The sequence below is a fragment of the Eurypyga helias genome, unplaced genomic scaffold (assembly GCF_000690775.1).
Source record: "Eurypyga helias isolate BGI_N326 unplaced genomic scaffold, ASM69077v1 scaffold7260, whole genome shotgun sequence".
Lineage (NCBI taxonomy): Eukaryota > Metazoa > Chordata > Aves > Eurypygiformes > Eurypygidae > Eurypyga > Eurypyga helias.
This window is the reverse complement of record NW_010225010.1, coordinates 21,335-44,173: the sequence shown is the minus strand read 5'-3', so window position 1 is coordinate 44,173 and position 22,839 is coordinate 21,335. Positions and strand designations below refer to the sequence as shown.

The window sequence follows — 22,839 nt, the reverse complement described above, 5'->3', positions numbered from 1 at the left end:
TGAGTGGAAGTGGTCCCTGCCCATGGCAGGGGGGCTGGAACTAGATGATCTTTAAGGTCCCTTCCAACCCAAACCATTCTATGATTCTATGATCTTACAGCAAGGTTGTGTTCTCATACGGCAGAGGAAAGCGCTCGTGCAGGTGGTAAGTCAGCCTTCAGCAGGGAGAGCCCTCGTCTTAACACATCTTACAGCAAGGCTCGGAGCGTCCCAATCTATGTAAGGGTGCCAGCAAGGCACTCAGGTAAAGCGTTACAGTCTAACAACGTATCTCACCTCTTCATCCGGCAGATACCTAAATCTGGTCCGTCATCAGCAGACGGCACGTTTATCAGCACACTGTGGCACCCCTATCAGTGATTGCACCTCGTCTCCACAGAGGGCTGGTGCAACGAGTGTGGCGTGCAGGGGAAGGGCTGTGCCCGTCACCAAACCTGTGGCCACTGTTTAGGCATGACCACTTCGGAATGGCAGTGTGAGCATGAACACTACAAACCACCCGACATCCCGTTCTTATTCCTGCTCCTTGGATGTTGCCTGACCCAGGCAAAAGAAAAGCACTTCTCCAGCGAGGGAAGCTGTCTCCTGTGGGGCTGGGCTGGTCTCCCCATTGAGCTTTCACACTTCCAGGGCTTGCAGGTGTCTGAGGTGTGTTCGTAAAGAGAGTAGGTAATTAACAGCCACTGGCCTCCTGCTGCATGGGACCAGCTGCTCTGAAATTATCAGCTGCTCTCTTGGGACAAGGATATTTCCAGCAACAGGTTTCTATGCAAAGGGGTCTCTGGTCTCTCCTCCGTCCCTTGCAACCTCTTCTTATTTCTCTGCTGCTCTTTCTCCAGTTGTTTTGCAATCCCCCGTGCCAGGGACCGGAAACAGGTTTCAGACACCGTTCTCCAGCTCCATGTCAATAGCTCCAGGTGACACAGGCAGTGCAAGTAAAAGCTTGCTGACTGTTGACACAACCATGTCTTGTTGACACAAGAACGAAAACAAAGAACAACAGAGGAGGACTATTCAAAGGTTGATTGTGCATTTTTCTGGTTATGGGGGACATATTCTTTCCCCCTTTATTCCCACCCCTCACCAAAAAAAAAGAGGTTAAAGGAAAATAGCTTGGGTCGTATCTCCAACAGAGCTGGCACAGAACTGCTGAAACGCTGGCATTTCGTCAGTCCCCCTGAGGTGAAGTTCTGCCGGCCCTATATAAACACGTGTTTACACAAAAGTGAGGATCACCCTACTATTACAAAAGCCATGAGTAATTCCAGAAGTAACCCAGGGTTATAGAGAAAATAAAAGGTTTTTATTTTCAGGTTCTTTACCAGTTGCACAGAGTATTTGATCAAAAAGTTTTCCTTGCCAACCGACTGGTGACTTTTCTATGGTGCCACTTCAGAACATTTGTTTGGTGATAACAAGCCTTTGTTATTAGCAACTTATCCAAAGCCACAGGTAGGAAGAGATAAACTGTGCAAATAAAGGGGTATCACACACTGCCAGTACTGCTAAGGTTATAAAAGGCACATTTCCCCTGAAATAGTCATAAAACATCGAGGGGTTAACTGTGAACTAAGATACTGCTCAAATCAGTGAAATTCACCCCAGAAAAGCAGACTTAACAGTCCACCTTTGAGCCTTAAAAGGGATTTTCTTGATGCACAGGCCAGGAACTGGCTAGTTTGATGGGGAAAGGGAAAAGTGCTTTACGTGTAAGGGGAAGGAGCAGCCTCCAGCTGTCTCGTGGATCCAGTCCAAAGACAATATGAACAGCTTGTTGATTATGGCTGGCTTCAGAGCAGGCCTCTAGCACATGAGCTTTGGGAAGCTGAACACAGATGTGTCTGCAGAGAGAACAAATCCTTCCCGGGTCCGTCATGGGATCTTCCCTCTGCAAATCTCATCTATCAACTCTTGAGTAACACAGGCTGCCAGGGTGATGCTTTGAATGAAGCTACATCCATCCCTCCCCAGACTGCTATTTTCCTTGATACTCTGGAGATGGTGCTGTTTACAGACCACAAGACACTGGTGGTGCTGCTCTGTATGAAACATCCAACAGCAGGCAGACAAAACAATAGAGAGGTAAGCCGTTCTAGAAAACAGCTCATGTATTTTTTCACTTGCTGCAGAAGGACTTCCATCATCTCACAGACGTTTCTAGATGGCAATAAGCTTTAACATTTCCCTCGTGCATCACTCGCTGGTCACAGTTTTACAGTTTTGTTGCTAGTAAGTTCACGAAGCAGATATTTATTGAGCATTTTGTCTTGACACACAGTCCTAGCTCACCAATGCAGTTATCACTAACTTCAGGCCTTGTTATAACATCCCTTCAAAGTAAGAAAAGGCATGCTTTTGCTGGCCTATGCCCAGACATATGTAAATTTATGCAAACACATGCAAATAAACGTCTGCTTTTTTGTCAGCAGATGTTGGCAGGTTTGTGGATGTGATGTAGTGAGAAGCAATAGCAAAACAGCAGAGAGGAGGGCTGAGAAAGTCGAGATGATCTCTGCATTTCTTAAGAGCTTTTGTTCAAGTCTGCTAAACAGTTGTTTATACAGTCCAGGTCTGCAAGACTGACAAGTGCTTTAGAAAACCCCATCCCATTGAGTTAGTGGTGATCAAGGAAGTTACTGCAGTGATTTAAGACAACTGCCCTTCATCTTATTGTTCAGCCCTGTTTGAAAAAAATAACTTGTACAACATTGAGAAATCAGCGAACTATAATTCAGAATGTGTACTGACATCCTCTGTGAAAGGGTTGTGAAAACATGGCTTTCACTCCCTTCAGGCATCTACCTTCAATTCTATTGACCCGGCAGAGACACTATGGCCAGTTGATTGCACAGCAATTCACAAATCATTTCACAGAAAGAATAAGAAGAATCTGTTAAAATGCCCCTCTAGATAAGAATGGGAATCGGAGCGCACTTACCACATTGCACTCTGACCCTGCTGTCTACAGACCCACACGGCTCAGAGGTTTTCTACCCCGTCCATGCCTCAAAGAGCCAAAGGAAACCTCTGCCTCCTACACCGGCATCAGTTCAGGTGAGGGTTCAGCTCCTCACGCTGAGGTGCTTCCAGGGCTATTCTTTGCCCTCAAAGCTGGAGACTTGGATTGGATCAGATGTCTCAGGAATCCCTTCACTGGGAAGCACTCATGAGCCACATGAACCTGCACTGCTGAGAACCTGCCCCACCGACTTGCTCTTACAGACATCTGTTTTCTTTCCTTGGGGTGGGGTGAGAGTCTGTGGCAGTGGACAGCTGCTTCAGCTTTCTTCCACAAAGAAGCAGCAGCTTGCAGGAACTCTCACTTGGGAGTCTTTGGTTCAGATGTCCATTCACTCAGGTGAAACACAGCCACGGATGACTCCTCAGGCTGACTTGGTCTATGCCATCCAGTCTTTTCCCTCCCCTCAGGTTCCTGCTTTCCAAGGCTAGTACAAACGATGGATGTAATTGCACATCACAAAGGCTTCAGCATTTCAACCAGTACCTCTGTACAGGACCTAACAAAAGGCACAGTTCGAGTGTGTCTTAGAGCAGTATTTTTCAACCCTTTATAGCCAAACTACCATCCTGTGTTCCGTCACCACTGCGGGTTTCCGTTGCCACCAAATCAAAGGTTGGCTGCACTTCAAACAATTGCTAGTTTATGTAATAGCCATTTGCTTTGCTTGCCTTCTAGCTTGCAAGCAGTGCTTGTGGTTAGTATTCTCTGTCAACAAAATGAAGTTTTCCTCAGTTTGAAAGCTCATCTTCTGGTATCTTATATGCTACTCGTGATCCACAGATTGAGAAACACTGTCATCCCACCCTGGTGTATAGACTCTAGGAGCAGGGATGTGTTGGTTAACCATCCTCACAGTTTTTCTAAGAGGCCTTGTGCAATCAGCAAGCTGAAGTTGAAGCCATTCCAGAAATTCCAGGCAACCTAGGATCTGGCATTTTGGCGACAGGAAAGGAATGCAGACGCAACTTTCCCTTTCTTCAGCAAATGCCTAACCTGCCAAAAAATGTAGAAGTTCATAACATACCATCTGACACTGTGCATGCAGACAGCCCAGTGCATGCACACACACTTACATACAGGTGTATGTGTAATGAGATACACAGATATCAGAGCCTACGATGAGCTCCAGGAGATTCTTCCTACCTGTAGGCATGAAACACGATCACTCCTAGAGATTTGCCACCACTATGGAAGAACTACACATCGATAACTCCTCAGATGTACCTGGAGTACCAACTAATGCCTGCTTTGTGCTCCTTGATTACAGATTTACTGAAATGGGGAACCCCCAAACCTACACCACTGCAATGTCAGACCCATGTCATATGGCTTGTCCTCACTGTTCCCCTGGCAAGGACAGACGGTTGTGGTGTGCAGAGATGTGTTAAGAAGAAACAGCCACGCAGATCACGTACCTGATCCCCAGCCTTTCCGGAAGGAGCCATGTGGATTGGCTGATCGTTGTCTAAGTTTCGGATGCTTGGGTCTGCTCCGTGGTCGAGGAGCAACTGGACGATTTCTTTCTGGTTCTTGTCACGAGGCAATGCAGCTGCCATATGCAAAGCTGTGTTGCCATGTGCCTAATGCAGTGGAAGAAAAAGAAGGAAAAGAAAAAAAAAAAGAGAAACCTCTTGATAAGCTGTGCCACCTACTCAGAACTGTCCTAGAAATGGAGACTTACAAAATGAGAGCTGAAGAAGCCTCACACGATTACTTACTAGGGAGTGAGGGAGTATCCTTGCTCTGTTTCCCCCATGTACTTCTGCTCATGCAGGAGATTCGTGGATTTAGATTTTATTCTCTGATAGAGTACTACAAACTGGGGGGCTTTGATGCTTTGGGTACAGCTAATAAATAGTCTTGTATCAGCAACATTCTTAATCATTCTTCAAACTCCTGCTAAAATGTACCCTTATTTAAGCAGAGGCCTGATGAGTTATTTGAAAACGAGAAGGATAGGGGCCATGTCACATGCACTTTCCTTCAGGAGAAACAATAGGAGCTGTTTCACTAGGAAACATTTACGTCAGCTCAAGGGACACGAAACACATTGTGCTGTGTTACATCACACATTAGGCTATGCAGGGAGCAACAACAGCAGAACCATTTGGGATTCACACATTTCCGACTACTCCCTTTCGCCTTGCAAGCACCAGAAGATTGCAAAGAGAGCTTGACACAAGTGAAAGGCAGACCCGGTAGCGTATAGGTTATACGAGAGGCTCAGACTGATCTCCTGGATACCAGACATCTTTGGCTGTTCGAGTCCCACCAGGTCACCAAACTCGCGGCATTAAAAAGAGGTGCTTTGAAGGGTACCAAGCCGTCCTGGTGGTCCAGCCGAGCCAGAGGTGTCCCTCAGTGACTCCGTGTGCTGTGAACCCAACAGGGCTGCTGGTGGCTTGGCTCTGCAGCAGACAAAATAAATCATCCTGGGCTCCAAACTTCCTCCTGGTTCCTTCCCAGAGTGATGAAGGTCGTGCTTGGCCTTATTTTCACGGCACTGTCATTAAGCAGAGTCCTGAGGTCAAGGGCCAACTTGACCTCATACTGATTTTTCAGTAAGAGGATTTGCACAGAAACGATAGGCAAAACGTGCTGTGAAGCCACGCGGGGGCGTAGGACGGAGCATGCTGCAGTTCGTTGCAGAGAAGCTCTGCTATCACCAGACCGTGTAGAAATCTGTGCCCCTGCCTAGTCAGGTATGACTTGTAACGGTTTTAAATGAGAAAAACCTAATAAACAGATGCATAAGGCAAGGTATTTTTAGTCTGCAAGAAGCCTCATTTAGGCAGCTGTATATTTTTTTCTCTCTGAAGCGATCGTTCATTTCTCATGAACTTGGAATGGTTGGACACCAATTGCAATTGGTATTACTACTCAGCTGTAGAAAGATATTGTCGAAAGGATTTTCAGGTCCTATTTACCAGTGAGACATAATGGACACTGAAGCCCAAAACAAAGCAGCAAAATCTTAACAGCTGTTCTAAGGCATTTTTTACAAGCCCTGAACAAACAGATCCTTGTCAATTTTATCATTCCAGAGAATCAGGGGATAGTTACAAACTCTTTACAAGACTTCTCATGAAAATGGAAACATCTGCATTTGTTTGCTGCATCTTTGAGGCAGAAGCACTTGACAGCTTCCAAATCCAGCCATGGGGCTGAGAAACCCAGGCAGTCTGACAATGCCTGACCTTGACACCTCTCCACTGACTTTAACAGGGCTTATGCCAGACAGCGGTCCACAGCACTGATATGTAGGCTCTAGGAATCCTTCAGGTGATAAACAACCCAAAGGCTTCCATGTTTTTTTCATTGTGAAATCCACGAGGAAGTGGAATTGGAATGAGACAACAACAGCAAGCAGTGGGTGAGCCAGGGAAGCCAAAACATGGGCTCCAGCACCCCTCTTTCCTTGGCTTCTTCATACTTGGAAGAGCTAAAAAGCCAGGATGGGTATTAGACAACTTTGCCATCATATTTCTCACTGTCCCAGACAGCTTACCAACAAGACTGAAGACTCCAAGTGATCCTATCACAGTGGGAAGCTCTCACAGGATTGTGATCAAGAGACAACAGCAGACTCCTACGAACAAGCTAGCACCTGCCTAATGGGTCTTAAAAGATACAGAAAGAATGTAGTGAAAAAGGCAGTGTAAGGCCCTTCACTGTATAGAGAGACAGAAACTCAGTGTTATTACCCACATAGACAAAGCAAAACCTGCTTCCTCCACTCCAACAGAAATCTGTAGGGGGAAAAAACCCATGAGGCTGCCCAGTATCTGCTTCCTAAGTGAACAAATGAGTTGATAGAAAACATTCAGTGTCTTCCTGGTGGACACAGGCACGTGGATGCTCTCGGGAATACAAGCAAGGCTAAAGAACTCTTGAAATGAAAAGCTACTGCACTGACCCTCTCAAACCAGGGAGCCCTGGCCTTGTCCTTCCCTCCTTATCCTTTCCTGCTCAAGGGTGCCCTTCTGCAGACACACCCAGACCCCACTTAGTCCTGCTGAGACAGGGGAGCTCGCCAAGAGCCAAAGCTCTGGCTGATGGTGCAGAGTGATGTCTCAGCTAAGGCTCAGGAATGTCAGGGTTTTTGCTTAGGAGGAGGGGTGAAACTGATACATCTGCAAGATAGTGTCACTGCTTGGTATCTGCTCAGAGGTCAAGTATGGGGCAGCAAGGGGATGGGTGACACAACATCAGCACTGGGAAGGTTTCCAGCTTGCTTTATACAACTTAAGAAACCCTGCACTCAAGACTCAATGTTAGCAAAACTTCAGCTCAGTAAGCAGGGGTGTATAGAGTGCCTAAAGCAGGGTCTTGAGCCCCCGGAGTCAGAGGTGGTCTACTTGCCAAAGTGCCTAGGTCCCTACATGCTCAGCAAGGATGCTGACTTGCCTCCAAGAGCTGGTTTCCCCATGCTTCTCCTGCCTGGCAGTGCCAGCCACTGGTTCACTGCCTGTAGCATGTGTTTTTCTTCTGTTACTGCTCCTGGCAGCTCTTAGGGCTTGGTGAGCCTCGTGAATATTTTTATTCTCCAGCCTCAAACTTGCAGGCACAAACAGAGCCAGAAGATTTGCAAATAACGTCTAAGGCAGAAAGAGTCACCGTCCCCCTTAACTGACATAGAAGCTTCGTCCTTGCTACGGATGGTGTGTTTGACAGGAGAGATTACCTGATGCATGGCTGCCCTAAGCTGCTGTCTTTCAGTATTAGACTGCTGCCAACAGCAAGCCATTGCATCACTGCAGATCTGTTTTCTCAATATTCAGCCTAATGTAATAAAGTTTATGTTCCTCCTCAAGCAATCGCTTCCCATGTCCTTCCTCTTCCCTGGTTATCTCGCTCTCTCATTCTGTCAGCTTCTTCCTGCTGGGAGAGGGGCCTGTGTTTCATGACACAACTCAGACAACAAGCCAGGAAGTGCTTTCCAGGTGAACTGTCTATTCATTGGAAAACACAGTTTCAGCCTACAGAAAAAGTTCAGATTCACAAACTGCTGCTCTTTTGCCTCCAGGAAAAATGTGTGTTGGAAAAGTATAACTGGCTTCTGCAGGATGCCACAGATCTCCTAATGCCTCTGCCTGCAAGCAGCCTCCCACCTCCTCACAGCTCTCACACTGTTCACGGCATCTCCTCTGCCTGTGGATGTGCACCCAAATCTTGTCCATGCACAGCCAAACTCACCTTGTTGTTGACAAAGTCCTTGGACTTGAAAGCATTCAGCTCCAAGAAGTATCTGAGCAGGGAGATGTTCCCATCCTGGACTGTATAATGAATAACCGTCTTGTTGCTTTTCACATCCTGTTTAAAACCAGGAAAACCAAACAAAATAAGAAACGTTCTGCAAAACAACCTGAAGACATCATATAAACCCACTGGAGAACAGTCCAGGCCAGCTCTACAGCTAATGTGGAGCACCTCCTTCCCTTCCGTGGCCCTCTTACTGTCCAGTGTTTGCTTCAGGCTGCAAGAAAGTGACTCCAAAAGGCAGCAACTAACTCTGCAACCAGTCACTGGAAAAGGGAACAGGTTTGTTCCTTCTGTCAGCAGTTCATTCCTTCTCCAGTTCTATAGTCTGAGCATAGAACAAGCCTCAGGCAGGCCAGAGGACAATTCCCGTGCAAATACACAGCTTAAAGATAACTGGTCAGCAGTTCATTCCTTCTCCAGTTCTATAGTCTGAGCATAGAACAAGCCTCAGGCAGGCCAGGGGACAATTCCCTGTATTTGTAGACAAATACACAGCTTACAGATAACTGAGCTGATCCCTTACCCGGCTGTAGATGGAGGCGCCTGTCTGCACCAGGAGGTGGATACAGGACTCCAGCTCTTCACTCTGGTGCTGAAGATCTTTCTGCTGCTCCTCTGTCAACGTCTGGCAACCCTGCTCGCGGAGCAGGGCATTGTGAGCCAGGACAGCACAGTGGAGTGGGGTATGTCCTGGAAAACCAAGTAAGGGAGGGAGATAACAAGAGTCCCAACAGGGGTATTGATAGAATCATAGAATGGTTTGGGTTGGAAGGGACCTGAAAGATCATCTAGTTCCAACAGAGGGGAAGCGAGGGCTGGCAGGGAGAGAGAGCACACATCTCTGCACGTGTTGTGAAGCCCTTTTCTGGTTACAAAGGTACCAAATAGACATTTCATGGGGCACTCAAGCATGTGCTGAGTTCCAAGTGTGCATTGAATCCTCACTGAATCATCAGCACGATGGAATTCTGTGGCATTTGAATGCACAGCGATGATGGGGGGTTGGAACTAGATGATCTTTAAGGTCCCTTCCAACTCTAACCATTCTATGATTCTATGATTCTATGATTCTCTCCCCGAGGCAGTTTCTGAAGCCACTCTGGCCTCCTAGCACACCACCAAATACCAGTGAGTATCACTCAGTGGGATAGCCAATACAGCTTTTTCATGTTTTTAATATCACTATAAAAATTTGTACAAAGGGTCTTACCTTCAAAATCCTTAATTTCTAAATCAAGAGGGAAACCTAGTGACAGTATAACCTAGAAGCAACAGAGAAATGGAAAATGTCAGTTCGGCAGAAGAGTGTCCAAGACAAAATCAATCAAAACTAACATTTTAAAACAAACAGTCGATCACATAATTATCATTTAACTACAAACCAAGCCCTTACTTGACACTAGACTTCAGTGCTGTGAATCTGTTTCCTAACACGGACATTCAGGGCTACCCAAGATGATCACGTTCCCTATAGTTTCCTAACCCCACGCCCTAGGTATAGCATCCTAATAGATTCTCAGTTCAGAACAATACAATTAAGTCCCTTCCCCACGCTCAGGAGTGCTAGCCTCCTCACTTTCACCCTGGATTAAGCAAAGACACCAATCACATTTATTCAGAGTTATTCTTGACAAGGATAAATGAAAATCTCTCTTTAACACGTGTGGCCAAACTTTATCACCTAAAAGTTTGCTGACACTAGAAATTCTCAGACTGGATTTATTTACTTTTTCTTTTTAAGGTGCAGCAGGTGTGCAGCAGTGTGACAGGCTAAAACTACAGCTTGTTGCAGTGGATGCAGCACCTATAAATGGCATGAAATAGTGGTGTGGACATGAACATTGCTTGGATTTAGCAGAATAAAAAACTCTTCAACCTAAGAAAATGGTAGGTTTTGATGTGATGCAGCCAAGTAGCTCCTTGTCTGTATTATCACAGGTAATATATTTTTTGCTCTTGATTGAATAAAGCAAGTTGTTCACATTACAGCATCTTGGCTGAGAATTTTTGCAATGCAGTGACTCATCCAGAACCTTGTCAAGTTAGACAAGGTGCAGGACAGCATCCTTCTGCAGAACAGTTAGGGCTTGTACTCTCACTTCGTAACAATAACATAATATATCCAGGTCAAATATTGACAAGCGACTCTAATCTGATTCATGATTAGAGATTAGATGTCAAATCCATTAGAAAAGAAAAAAAAAAACCAAACCTAAACACCCAACAACAAAACAAAAACCAAACCAAACAAAAAAGGCATTTCATGGCTTTGACCCCACTAAGAGGCAAGCCTGTGTGCATGCTCCCTTGCTATGCCAAGGGGGAAAAAAAAAAATCCAAAGAAAAACAAACCGCAAGCCACCATAAGGCACTCTGCAAGGCTCCGTTGGAACAATCTGGATGTAAAACGCTTTTCCGCACGGAATGAAACACCTGTTTTCCAAAGAATATGCAACGTTACACATTAACTGACTTAACCCCGTGACCAAAGCCAGGGCAGAGCTAACGAATGCTGGCAGGGGACTGCCAGCATGCCAGGTACCCCCTGGCACTTCCACTGACACATCCTTCATCCTCAGGGGACACCGTGCCCGCCCCTCAGGTAAACTCGGCGGCAGCAGCGCTGCTGCAGTGAAGCTCTGCACTGGAGCTGCCCATGCTCGGTCCTGACATGAATCAAGGCAGGCAGGGTTTATTAATTCAATGTTAGGGCTAATAACTGAGCATTTAAGAGACACATTCCAGTATGTTTATCTCTGCTATGCAATCCCTTCCAAAAAGGCCCACAGTGCCTTTTCTAATGTGGTAGTTTGCTCTGCAGCAGTTGGGATCTGGCTAGCACACAGCTGAGAGGTAGACCCTGCCTACAGAAAGATCTGGGAAGCAATAGGGATGGAAAGATCTGGTCACCTAAGTTATGAAACTCTGGTAGATCCTGGCCATACAGGAGTGTCTAGCTGCTGTCATACCCTGGAAAATCTTCCTCGATTGATCTTGGTTTTGCATAAAATGTGAAAAACATGTCTCATTTCGAAGGTTGTGCCTGTGCTGATTCTGCCTGCGGGGTCACATCTGCCATCTCTTCAGCCGGCTTGAGTCTGGGCATAACACGTTCCTGCTGTCCGGATGATGCTGACATCTGGATCACACTGATATTGCTCCCCCTCCTCACACCCCACAGCTGCCTGAAACATCTGGGGAACCCCCTCCAGCACAGGCATTGGTACAATGCTTGGGGCTCAAGCCAGAGCGAGTCCTCTCTGCCCAGCCTGCCATCAGCAGGTTGACAACCACGATCCGCAGAAAGAATTTATCTTCCCCCACAGATACATTAAAGCCATTTCCTCTGTGACAGGAGGCTGATGGTAGATGCAAGTATAGTCCTACAACAGGAGCAGCCTAGGAAGTTGATTCCTGACATGATGGAAAAGGAGATTTTGGTCAGTCTTCATTGCTTACTGACATCTTGCCTTCAAAGACAGTTATTTCAAGACACCATCATTGAGACTTTGCTGTAGTTTTATATTGCTAGCAATTAAAACCATAAAAGCTTTTCTCACCTGAAGAACTTGGGCATACCCATAGGTTGCAGCAAGATGTAAAGCTGACTGCCCTTTGTTGTCTACGGCATTGACGTCTGCTCCTGTCTGGATCAAATCATAGACAATAGCTGGCTGTCTGGCAGTGACGGCCACCAGCAGGGGAGTCTGAAAATAGCAGCACAACAGATAAAATGTGAATCTAGAAGCAGATGCTACCATAGAACAATGGGGAAAGGCAGTGTGGGCTGAACGGTGTCTAGAATCCCAAGGACTGTGGTACATAAGCTGAAGACAGCTCGCAGCAGGACTCTGAACCCCACATATTGGGACCCACGGTGTCACGAGACAAGGGGCATTTTTTTTGAACTCCCTCTAGTGTTCTTCAGCCCTAAACTGGGTGACAACCCAAGTCCAGCATTTTTGAAACACTGTTTATGGAGAGCACTATGAATCTGTTGTTCATAAAACCTTGGCCTCAGAGACTACTCCCAACATACACATTTTCCTGGACCAGTGTTGTCTTAGACCACCTTATGACCCACGGACTGAAAAGGGAAAAAAACCCATTCTCATCCCACCTAATTTTAAGATCCTGCCAGAGGCATCTAAGCAAGGCCTAAGGCTTCCTTTGCAGTAAAAGAGAAACAGAGCTGGATTTTTCAGGGCATCATTTGCTTTCAGTCATGCAAAGCCCATGCCCATCCCTAACACTGCTGCTTACAGGAGAAAGTGGTCTGTATTACCTTTCCTCTGTGTTCCTTGGCATCAAGTCTTCGCAGCAATTTCATGCGCTCTGCAGCTGCCAGTGTATACGCCCTCATACCTTTAGCTGCATAAATATGTAGAATTCTAAGACAGTAAATAAAGACACTGATCACCGCTTGGCCATGAACCACCCTGGGAGCAAACAGTTTTACAGGGTAGGACAGCCACTTTGGGGGTTTTGTACCCAGTGTTCCACAAAACCATGCCATAAGCCGCAAAGGGCTTCACCTTGAAATCACCCACTCCCATGAAAAAGGCTCCCTACCTCAAAATAACTGCAGCTTTCTAGACCCCTCAGCATTCTTGAGTTTTGATATGCTGTTTCCTTTCCAATTCAGCCCTTTTTTTCAGGTGAGATTCACCCTTGTGCTGGGAGCTAAGTCCTCCACAAAGCCTAGTGTTGGGTCCCGGCGTACCACACCATATGGTGGTACATACCACTGTTGGGGTGATGCAGCCTTGCCTGCATTGGTGAAGTGTCACCATCCAGGGTGACAAACAGCCTCTTCTAAATGGTGTATTTGTGAACAGCCTGTTAAGCTCTATCACTTTATCAAAGCTACTGGTGAGAGTCCTTATCTTGGGCATAAGACAAAGAGCTGTCTTGCTGGTGACATGGGCCTTAGCAATGAGGAAAACACTGCACTGCTTCACTTTTCTTGCCTTGCTCTATGGCTGGAGCTGGCAAGGATTACACACAGCTACTCGCCACTTCCATTCCTCCAGGTCCTATTTGCAAGGGCAGCGGGCACGCACAGGTAGCTTTGCACCTCCCCTTTGCACAGGAGGACACCATCCTACAGGAGGTCATACCAGCCCCTGGGTTTGTTTTGCTGCAGACACCAACATTTGATGCTTTTTAGTCAGAAGGTAGTAGGCAGTCGTTTCTTTCCTCAGGTAATTTTGTACCCCAGAACCACATCTTGCAATTTTAGGAAGTAGAAATGCAACCTCATGGCTAGTCTCATTTTCAGTCAACATCAGCATTAGCTATGGCTACACACCCACACATCCCCAGGGATGCCAGTGGAGGAGAAGAGCGATTGAACTAACAGCTGAACTGCAGGATTGCTTCTGTGAGTGAGGACAGCTTGTGTAAACAGCACCTCCAGGCCATATTTGGATCATGGAGTTCCTCCTTAGTCTGCCTTAATGTGGAAAATTAGCAGAAAGTCTAACAGCTACTCGGCGGTTCTAGCCTGTACATATGTTATTGAACTAAGTGATTGCTAAACAAATGTTGGGTTACCCTTCTGGATAGGAAATAAAACACTCTAGGCGTATGAAAGTTACCGTAGATCTTTATTGAAAAAGATTGTGTCTTTTTCTAACCAGAACAACCCAGAAAGAAATTCTGAAACAGTCCATTCATTGTTTTATATTCACACACAGAATTTACATACATTGGAGTGAAAGAAATTTAAAAGCAATCTTAGCAACCACAGGCTTGATTCACAACTGCATTATCCCAGTTTTACCTACCGAATGTCTTTGTGCTTACAAAACTGGAGTAAGCAGTGGTGAACTAAGCTCTTTCTAATTAATTTCTTTGCTGGGTTTTTCTGCAAATGTAAGCCACTAATTTCAATGCACCTGAACTACTGCTATTTTCAAACAACTTTATGGTCACTTACATGATGTATTGCTTATGTCTTCCAGATTTGTCAGCATTAAATAACAAAATATGCTTTGAAAGTCCTCAAGACTTTTGACCTGAGCTTGCAAACCTCACTCAGGCAGAAACTGTAAGGTCACTTGAAATTTGCCTGGGTGGCAACTGGAGTGCTGGACACCAGGTAATAAGCAGTGCAATAAATTATTTTGCAATCAGTCTTGCAAATAATAAAATCACCTAAGGATCCTGGGCTTTAGAAAGCAGAAAAACCCAGAGAAATTGTGTTCACCAGCCAAGAGACCCTTGTTCATTAAGAAAACAATAAACAGCGTTAGAAGGGGATGTATCTCCTACAAATCTATTTGCCTGTGGCATGGCACTCCTGAAAATCAACAATAACATTTACAGTTGTATCAGAGGAAAAAATAAAGCTACTCATTCCCCGGGAAAGAAAATCAGAAAGCTATGAAGAAAACGCATGCACCTGCGTGCCTGAGGGACACAGCACAGAGAAACTTTCCATTGCAGTAAGGCACAAGAGAGGTCACTAAGGTTCCCTGGCTCAGCACGACATCACCAGCTTCACATTCAAAGACTACAGAACAAACAGAAGTATTGCTGGCTAATAGCAAAGCCATGAATTCCTTGTTAGTCTGAAGTCCAGATTTTGGAAGACCCTGTCTTCGCAATGATCTCCTGATATGGGGCCATGTCTTGCAATCCTGACTCAGGCAAAACTCCCGGTGACTTCAGTGGGACCAGGATCTGTCCATTGGTAGAACACGCAGCATTACCAGCCAGCCACAGAATCAGCCCCCCATCTCCAAGGTGGATATTTTGGAGTCCAAAAACATCCTGCAGCTGAAAGGCCATGACTCCAAACCACCGTCCCACACCTACGTGGCTGTCTTCCAGTGGTGGACAAGGCGAGACCTTCCAGTTACACCTTTGTGTGTTTTTAAACGCTTCATCCAGGCCACTTTGTGTTGCTCTGGAAATAGGGATGTCTGACTGCGCTGCTGTTTAGTTCAGCTCTGTTGACTTTTTGTCCTCAGACCAACGCACCCTACCCGCACCCATAAAACAAAACTACATTTTCCTATTTTGCAAAGGGTCAGCTCAATTTAGGGGAAGTAAAATGTCACTTTAAGCCCCAAAAATGTTTTCTAGTGGCCTCGATCAGGTAGAAGTTTCTCCATGGACAGGGCAAAGACACACACACAAGGCGTTTATGCTGAGCTCTAGAAAGCAGTCCTATTGAACGAGGTCTTGACAATATTTAGAGGCAAGTGTACCCTCACCAAACGCTACAGTTGGCCACGGCTATGCTACAGTAGGTCAATTTGAGACCATGTCCCGTGTCCGAGGATGAAAATCACCTCGTGCTGATGCTGAGCACAAGAGCTACGCAGTATAAAAAGCCTGCCTGGGAGAGATGGCAGGAACTGGAACAGCAGAGAAATCTTGTGCTGGGCCCCAGGACAAAGCAAGTTTCACACAACACACAAGTCATGGTGTGCTAGAGGGGGACACCAAAATCGCAAGTAAAGTTCCCACCCCACCCCCCAGCCTGTTTTTCCTCTGTACTCAGAACTCCCTGAGGGTACCAAGTGGAGTACTGAGTAGGTGAGGACCAGGCCCCAGATGTGCAACTTAAAGCCCTTCAACAGAGAGAGCATGGTTTAAAACATACGTATCATTGTCTTCATCTTCCAGAAGCAGCTTCTCAATGGGCAGCGTGCCGATGACTCGTCTGGCATCCTCCAGCTCCTGGGGGGCTGGTTCAGGAATGGAGATGGGCAAGGGCACAAACTGCGGCCCAGGAAGGGTGGAAGAAGCTGACTGGTACTGCAAAGTGGAGGCTGGCAGCGCAGAGAGGGGCTGAGCCCATGGGAAGTACGTGAGAGGTGGCTGCTGATCTGTCACCTCCAGCTGAGGCACTACAGAGGGGGTGGTGCTTCGGGGCTGTTAAAATAGAAGAGACATAAAACAAAATAAAACAAATGGCCAGCTGGAATGGGGGGAGGACACAAAACAACAGACTAAGGATGCCCGGTCGCACTTTTAACATCCCTTTTCCTGTCTCCCTGGGTAAAGCCTTGTACCGAGTGTGACAGGTTTCCCACGCTGGCTCCCATGAGAGCGGTGGCTGTGGGTGTCCCAGGTGCTTGCTGCCAGTAGCTCACACTCATGTCAAGTTCCCTCTAGCTTTCTGTTCCCACTCCCACCCTCACCATGAGACAGTTACACCCCGTGCTGACAACCACCGCCTTTCATAGTCTCTCTTGCAAGCTGAATGCACGGGCACAAGAACTTTGCTGCCACAAGGCTGAAGGCAGCATATTCTGGCCTCTGCAACAGTCCATCCCGACCAGGCCCTGTCATGGGGGAAAGGATAGTCCTCTGCCTCACCACTGAAGGCCTGGTGGGCCTTGGCTGAGTCGGTGTGTCAGTTTTAGCAGCTGCACTGAAACATTAAAAGGAAATAAGCTGCTTGAGTTCGACTGAAACAGAATTCTCTGCCCTTCTCCTCTAAGGAAGAATAAATCATTTTGGTCGGCCAGACAGGTTTTGTCCAGCCTGAAACCAAATATTCTGCTATGTTTACATGCTAATTTGACCCTGATCTTCCATCTTTAAACAGCAGTTTGGAGAAATATATTACTAATTAATTTTTCCTGCTTCACCAAGTCCCATGTATTTCCTGAAATACCATTTCCTCCTTCTTTTTTTTTTTTTTTTTAAATTTGCAACTGTGCAAAGTGAAGAATCTGCTGGATACTGCTCAGATCTCTGGAGGGACTGTGTCCGACGTTTTTGTCCAGACAACAGCATTTATTGACTACAATGGGCATCCACTCAGTGAACTACTTTAATTCTACTTCCTCAGGTATTCCAAATCCAAGCTGAGGAACACCTCAGCTTGGAAGCGATGACAACGCTAAATGTAACATTCCCCATTATTATCCCTGAGCTGCAAACAGTATTCTCCTACAGTAAATAACTGTTCTTCGACTTGAATAAACAGAGGGCAATGGCAGCCCCGCTGCCGACTTGATGAGAGATGACTCATTTCCCAGGACAACAGCAAAGAACGGTGTATGTGTTAATAACATGGAAAGTCTGGAGGAGTGCGGAGACCTGGGGAAACAGCAGTGAAGTACGTCTGATTTCACTGCAACCGTAACTTTTTGTCTCGTCCAAACCATAATGCCCAGCACAGCACAGACAGGGCCAGTGCTAGAACAATTATGTGGGATAGATGCAAAGACACGCAACGTCATAGTCATTAAATAAATTATACTAATTACATCTGTCACTCTCTGTGGATATTGCTGGAAGGTGGGGAATTTGCTGTCATTTATACCCAGGTATTTTCAACTTACTGCAAAATTGGTGATCAGTGGTTGAGAAGTGTAAGTCAGAACAGATGAGGGTCCAACCAGCGTGTAACTGGGACACATAGGCTGAACATACATATCTGCTGTGTATGGACAGCTGACTGCTTCATGGGGCACATAATCAGGGTAAGTGGTCCACTGAGTTAAAGGCTGTAAGGATGTGGGAGAGGCCTGGGAGATCCATCCAGAACAGAGTGCTCCTTCATCTGGGACAGGCAATGCAGAGGCAGCAACATCCATATCAATACAAGGCTGGCCTAAAAAACAGGAGAGGATTAAATCCCTGTTCAACATAGCCTTCCCTGCAGCAGGGCTGACAAACAGTTAGAAAATCAGGGAAACATTACCCATTGATGAATAGGAAGGAAGTGGCTGATGGGGCAAAACGACCTAGAACAATGAAGAAAAATATCCAGGGATTAAGACCATAAGCATTACATTCATGGACAGAACATATTAGCTATTCTCATCTGATTATCAGCTACTACTTCAGTGTCAGTGCTTGAATGTTCCCACTTTCCTCTGCAGAAAGGCCAGGAGAACTGAGCCTGGCCATCAGTACACATAACCCCAGCCCTGTTCACAGGCCTAGCCAAAGTCCATGTGTCTTTTCACAGCTCAAGGGGGCATTAAATACTTTAAGCCTTGAGAAGCCTTTAGAAGGCTTGAAGTAATTAACCCTTGTGTTGCAGAGGGAATTCCTCTTCAGAGAAGAGCCAGTCAAACTGTTTCCTCCTGGGAGGAGAGGTAGAGGTAGGCTGGAACTAAGAAGCAGATAAGCCAAGGATGGCACTGGCTGATCTCTTTTTGTGCTCTTCATCAAGCTGCTTAACTTCCCAGCCACTTTCTGTTCCTCGGAATTAGATTCTGCCAAGTGCAAGGCACTTTCACCTTTCCATTAAATCAGTGGTAACTGAGGTTGCTCAGCACCCTAAAGGCACTTCACCTGAAGATGGTGTCTCCAGGTAACACGAGGCTGCATTGCCTTCAAAATGCTTTAGAGATTTCTTTCGTTGCCGAAGCATTGCCAGCTGGTGCCAGGGCTGGTCAATCATTTAGCTGCTGAGGAAGAATTGGCCGCCTGTGTTTGTTTTTTCTCTTACCGTTGTAGCTGCCGTTGCACCGGCATTATGAACATTTCCCCGTTTCCTTTTCAATAGCTCCTTCACTGGCTCTTTGACGCGGACACCTTGATAGGGGCGAGGCTGTGGCTGCTGTTCTGGAGTGGAAGCTGAAGGGGGGAAAATAAAAAGTGCAGGTGACATTTATTTTCCTTTCCTGCCATTTGCACAGAGCTACAATTCCCATGGCAGCCTGCTTGTCTGTGGGCAGCCAGTCAATGTGGCTGGAGTCTGGACCCATAAATATTTTCTTCTTGATGATGTCTTTTGGCTCATAGGTGATGTCAGGTGGCACAGGCTTTCTCTCTACTTTTGCTCTTTGGATGCTGTGATGACACAGATGGATCACGATTATAACCTAACCTGGAGTAAGTATGCTTGCAATTCCCTCCAGCCGTTAAATAGCTGCAGTACTGTTGGGAAACTCAGACACTTCTTTTTGGAAAAGAGCAATTCACAGCACAAGAGCCTGTGCAGGCCTCGCTGCCGGGATGGTCTGGAAGCTGGTGGTTTCCCTGCCATGCTGGCAGGTGTTTTTACGGTTTGTAGAAGCTCTGTCCTATCAGGCGCTGGGTGTAATGAACATTTTCTGTTGAATAAATAGATATATTGCTCTAGATATTTATGAAAGCCAGGGAGGACGCAGTGCACAGAAAAAGGGTTGCTGCTGTCACACAGAGGGTAATACTCCATTGCCAAAAGCAACGGCTATCGACAGACCTCCACCTCCCTATGGGGATATATGTTACACACATGTGAAATGAGAGCAGCAGTGGTGAGCCACACACTCTGAAGGAGGTGATAAAGTTTGTCCCTCTTCAAAACTTACCAGATAACTAGACACAGCAAAAATAGAGTGACAACAAACAAACGCTGGTTTTCTTCAAACTGTCTCTAGACTAAACCTTCCATTCTGCTGCCTTCAGTGAGGTTTCAGTGTGTTAATTGTGACATTCTTTTTTTGTTTTCCTCCTTAATCCCTGAGCCTGAAATTCTATTTTCTTTAAGCTTCTGAAAAAAATGTTTATTTTATTCCTCCTGACTTCACTTGTGTATTTCTACCGTTGCTTCAGTGCCACTGGTCTGCAGTGCAGCGATTGACACCCATCTGAGGGGCAATCAGACTGAGTGTATCCAACAGTCAGATTGGTTAGTGGATATCCAGCCTGTGACATAACTGCTGGTCCATTAAAAGATAGATCCATTAAAAGATAGAGATTAGATATTCAAGAGAAATACATTATATCCTGTACTTAGAGGCCAGCTGTAAATGCAACCCGAATTAGAAAAGCATCCTCATTTGGAAAGCCGTGTAACTCATCACTTGTTTGACATGTGTGCCTCACAGCTTTTGAGAACAGGCAGGTACAGTTAAGTGCCACCCTGGCCGCTGGAACAGTGTCATGCTTCTGTTCCAAACAGACCTTTGCTCACAGCCCGTCTGGGAGGTTTGTAACTCGGTGAGTTGGGCATGACACAGCTTTGCGGGCAGATATATTGACAACACGTCTCAGAGCTCAGACACATAAACTGATCCATTTTGAAAAGTAAAGCTTACAGCCACTTACAGCAGCTAAAAAGGCCTATCACAAAGCTTTGTGACAAGTGAAAGCAGAGGAAGCCCACTTCTTCATAAGCGGATATTATCAACCCATATTTTACATGAAGTGTTTGGAGGCAATTGATAGCAGAAGGAAACCATAGGATTTCAAAGGTCAGGGAGGCCCGATATTTGTAAAGCCACTGATAGCAGTAGTGGCTACCTGCCCCTTTCTACTGCACTTTGATTTGTAAATATGCTAATTGATAAGTTTCCATTTCTAAAGATCACCACTGGCTTTTGGTATTATGAAGTACAGGTAGATATCCAGCTCAAATCTTAAAATATTATTCCAGCCAGGAAGCATTTCCTCAGATCTACGTTCTGTGCTTGACACCACAGAACAAGATGAATCATTTTACTTCTGATCATCTCTTCCAGTTACGTGCAATTGTATGCACACTTAGATCTTTCTCTTACACCATTCTGGAGGGAGAACGAGTCTAAATACAGACATTGTAAGTCAACCTCAAAAAAATAAGCATATACACTTTTATTTTTCTCTCAAAAACCATTAAATACTTCTTCAACTTTGCTCTACCATTAACTCTGACTCACTGCATACCATCTCATCGTGAAATCTTGATAGGCCATTGTAAATACCTTTGGTACCAAACAGCATTACATTTATGCACTGAGCTGTTGTCTTTGTTACTTTCATACACACTGGGAAAATACTTCGTTTTAAAATAGTACCTGAAGAAAAGATGAATTTTCAGCCTTGGCCTGATCTACCTTTGATTTCTGTGGGCCGCCTTTGTGGGACTTTAAATTGTTACTTGCATTCTCACAAATCCTGTGTCTTTGGGAATGCAGTTGACAAAGAGAATTAAAGTCACTTTACTTCTGCATATGAGCATCTGCAAGGGGTTTTAATACAGTTCATGTTTTGCTTTTTAAATTTAATTGGTATTAATTTATCCGAGTGCGAACAACCCACAGTGCTAAAAAGTGCTTTGGTATGAGCTGTACTGAGAACTCTGTAAAGGAGCTGAATATTAGACAGGAGGTCTGAAATAAAGACCATCCCAAAGGTGCTTTCTTTGTCATATAAGAGATTCATTTACATTGAATCAACATTACATTGTTGTTTATGCCGCAGGAAAACTCCACCAAAGCAAACGTGGGCTCTGCTCCAGACTGCACGAGAGGCAGAGCTGTACCTCTTGGGTACTGTCTTATCCCTGAGTCACCACCCTGATTTCAAAGGGCCTCCTTGCAGAATTAGGGTGGGGAAGGATGACAGTTTCTATCTCCAGGTTTGGGGGATGGGAAAGAAGAAATTTACTGTAAAAGCTGACAAATATACCTATTCAGAGTTTCCGGCATAAGCAGAGTAACCAAAAAAAAAAAAAAAAGAAAAAACCCCCGAAGTCTGCAGAACATATTTCGGTTCCCCCAAGCTGACCTCCAGAAATAAAAATAATGCTAGCACAGCTGCTTTTCCACTGTTGAAGTGTGTACCACGTCTGAGCATTACAGATGAACCACAGCAAAATTACTTTGGGCTTCAGTGTACAATTCCTCATAGAGCAAAAGAAGTCTGATCACTTAAAAATAAAAGCATTTCAAGAAATAATGACAATTAAAATACCCTTGTAAAGGAAGAGCATGGATATTGGAGTCTCCAATTCCATACACCAGAGCTGTCTCCATAAACTATGAAGCCTGCCTTGGCCTGAGTTTCAATTATACTTTTACTTAAGTCATGAGCTGAAAATGCACCAAGGTCCATATGCCCAACTTCCATTCAAAGGAACAAAAGCACACATGCTCCAGTGCCCACCGCATTCTAGCCTGTCTCATACAGTCAGGGACCACGGAACAGCCATATGCTGTTCCTTCATAGGCACAGGATCTTGATTTGCAACAGCTCTTTGAAGCTGGAGCAGCATGAAGCATCAGAAGTGAAGAAAGAAGGAATCTAATCCAATCAGTAGGAAGCTTTGCAATAGCTTCTATGCATAAAGGTATTTTAGCTCACTGCAATGCTTTTGTCAGGCTGTCTTATAAATCCTCGGTGTGCATATACTCTCAGGCTCCTTTCATCGACGTTATCACTTACTGTACTTGTTGAATGTCGACAAAAGCCTACCACAAACCTTGAAGACTTTGGAGTAATCTTTCAAAGTGTCTGGATAGCACAACAGCTAATTAAAAGGTACCAAATGCAGTAGTCCCACTAGCTCTACGTATCGAGTCACAACAGAAGAAAGCCCATAATGATGATTGATTCCAGACTGCTCTGCAACTCAACCTGAAAGCATCCCTGCTGCTCAGACAAGGTGGAAGGCTGCCAGTGTCAGTGGACTCAACACACTCATCTCTCTACATTGGTTAGCTCTCTGCCAATTGGTTTGCACCTAGGTGTAAATTCCTTCTGAGGATGAGTCCAAGTTGTGCTGAACACAGCGGGCTTAGCCAACGGGGATGATGCTCTTTGTTTTCAGGGAGCAGCCCCAGCCCATGGGCTGACAGGAGCTTCTGGAACATGCTCCACAAGAACCCTTG

General features: G+C 45.6%; 2 protein-coding genes across 2 annotated transcripts; both read right to left on the bottom strand.

Annotated features, from left to right (window-relative positions):
• Positions 1 to 3,943: 3,943 nt before the first annotated feature.
• On the bottom strand, positions 3,944 to 12,795 carry NFKBID (nuclear factor of kappa light polypeptide gene enhancer in B-cells inhibitor, delta). Its single transcript, XM_010147707.1, is given in 8 exon segments — positions 3,944 to 4,015; positions 4,438 to 4,602; positions 8,219 to 8,335; positions 8,808 to 8,974; positions 9,495 to 9,546; positions 11,845 to 11,991; positions 12,570 to 12,722; positions 12,724 to 12,795. Coding segments are annotated over 8 exon segments (945 nt in total).
• A 3,064-nt stretch (positions 12,796 to 15,859) lies between these two features.
• Positions 15,860 to 18,872, bottom strand: POU2AF1 (POU class 2 associating factor 1). Its single transcript, XM_010147718.1, has 4 exons — positions 18,711 to 18,872; positions 17,955 to 17,997; positions 17,593 to 17,864; positions 15,860 to 16,171 (listed from the first exon to the last, which is right to left on the bottom strand). Exons 1-4 carry the CDS (start codon positions 18,870 to 18,872, stop codon positions 15,860 to 15,862), a joined length of 789 nt encoding a protein of 262 aa, XP_010146020.1.
• Between the last annotated feature and the right edge of the window lie 3,967 nt (positions 18,873 to 22,839).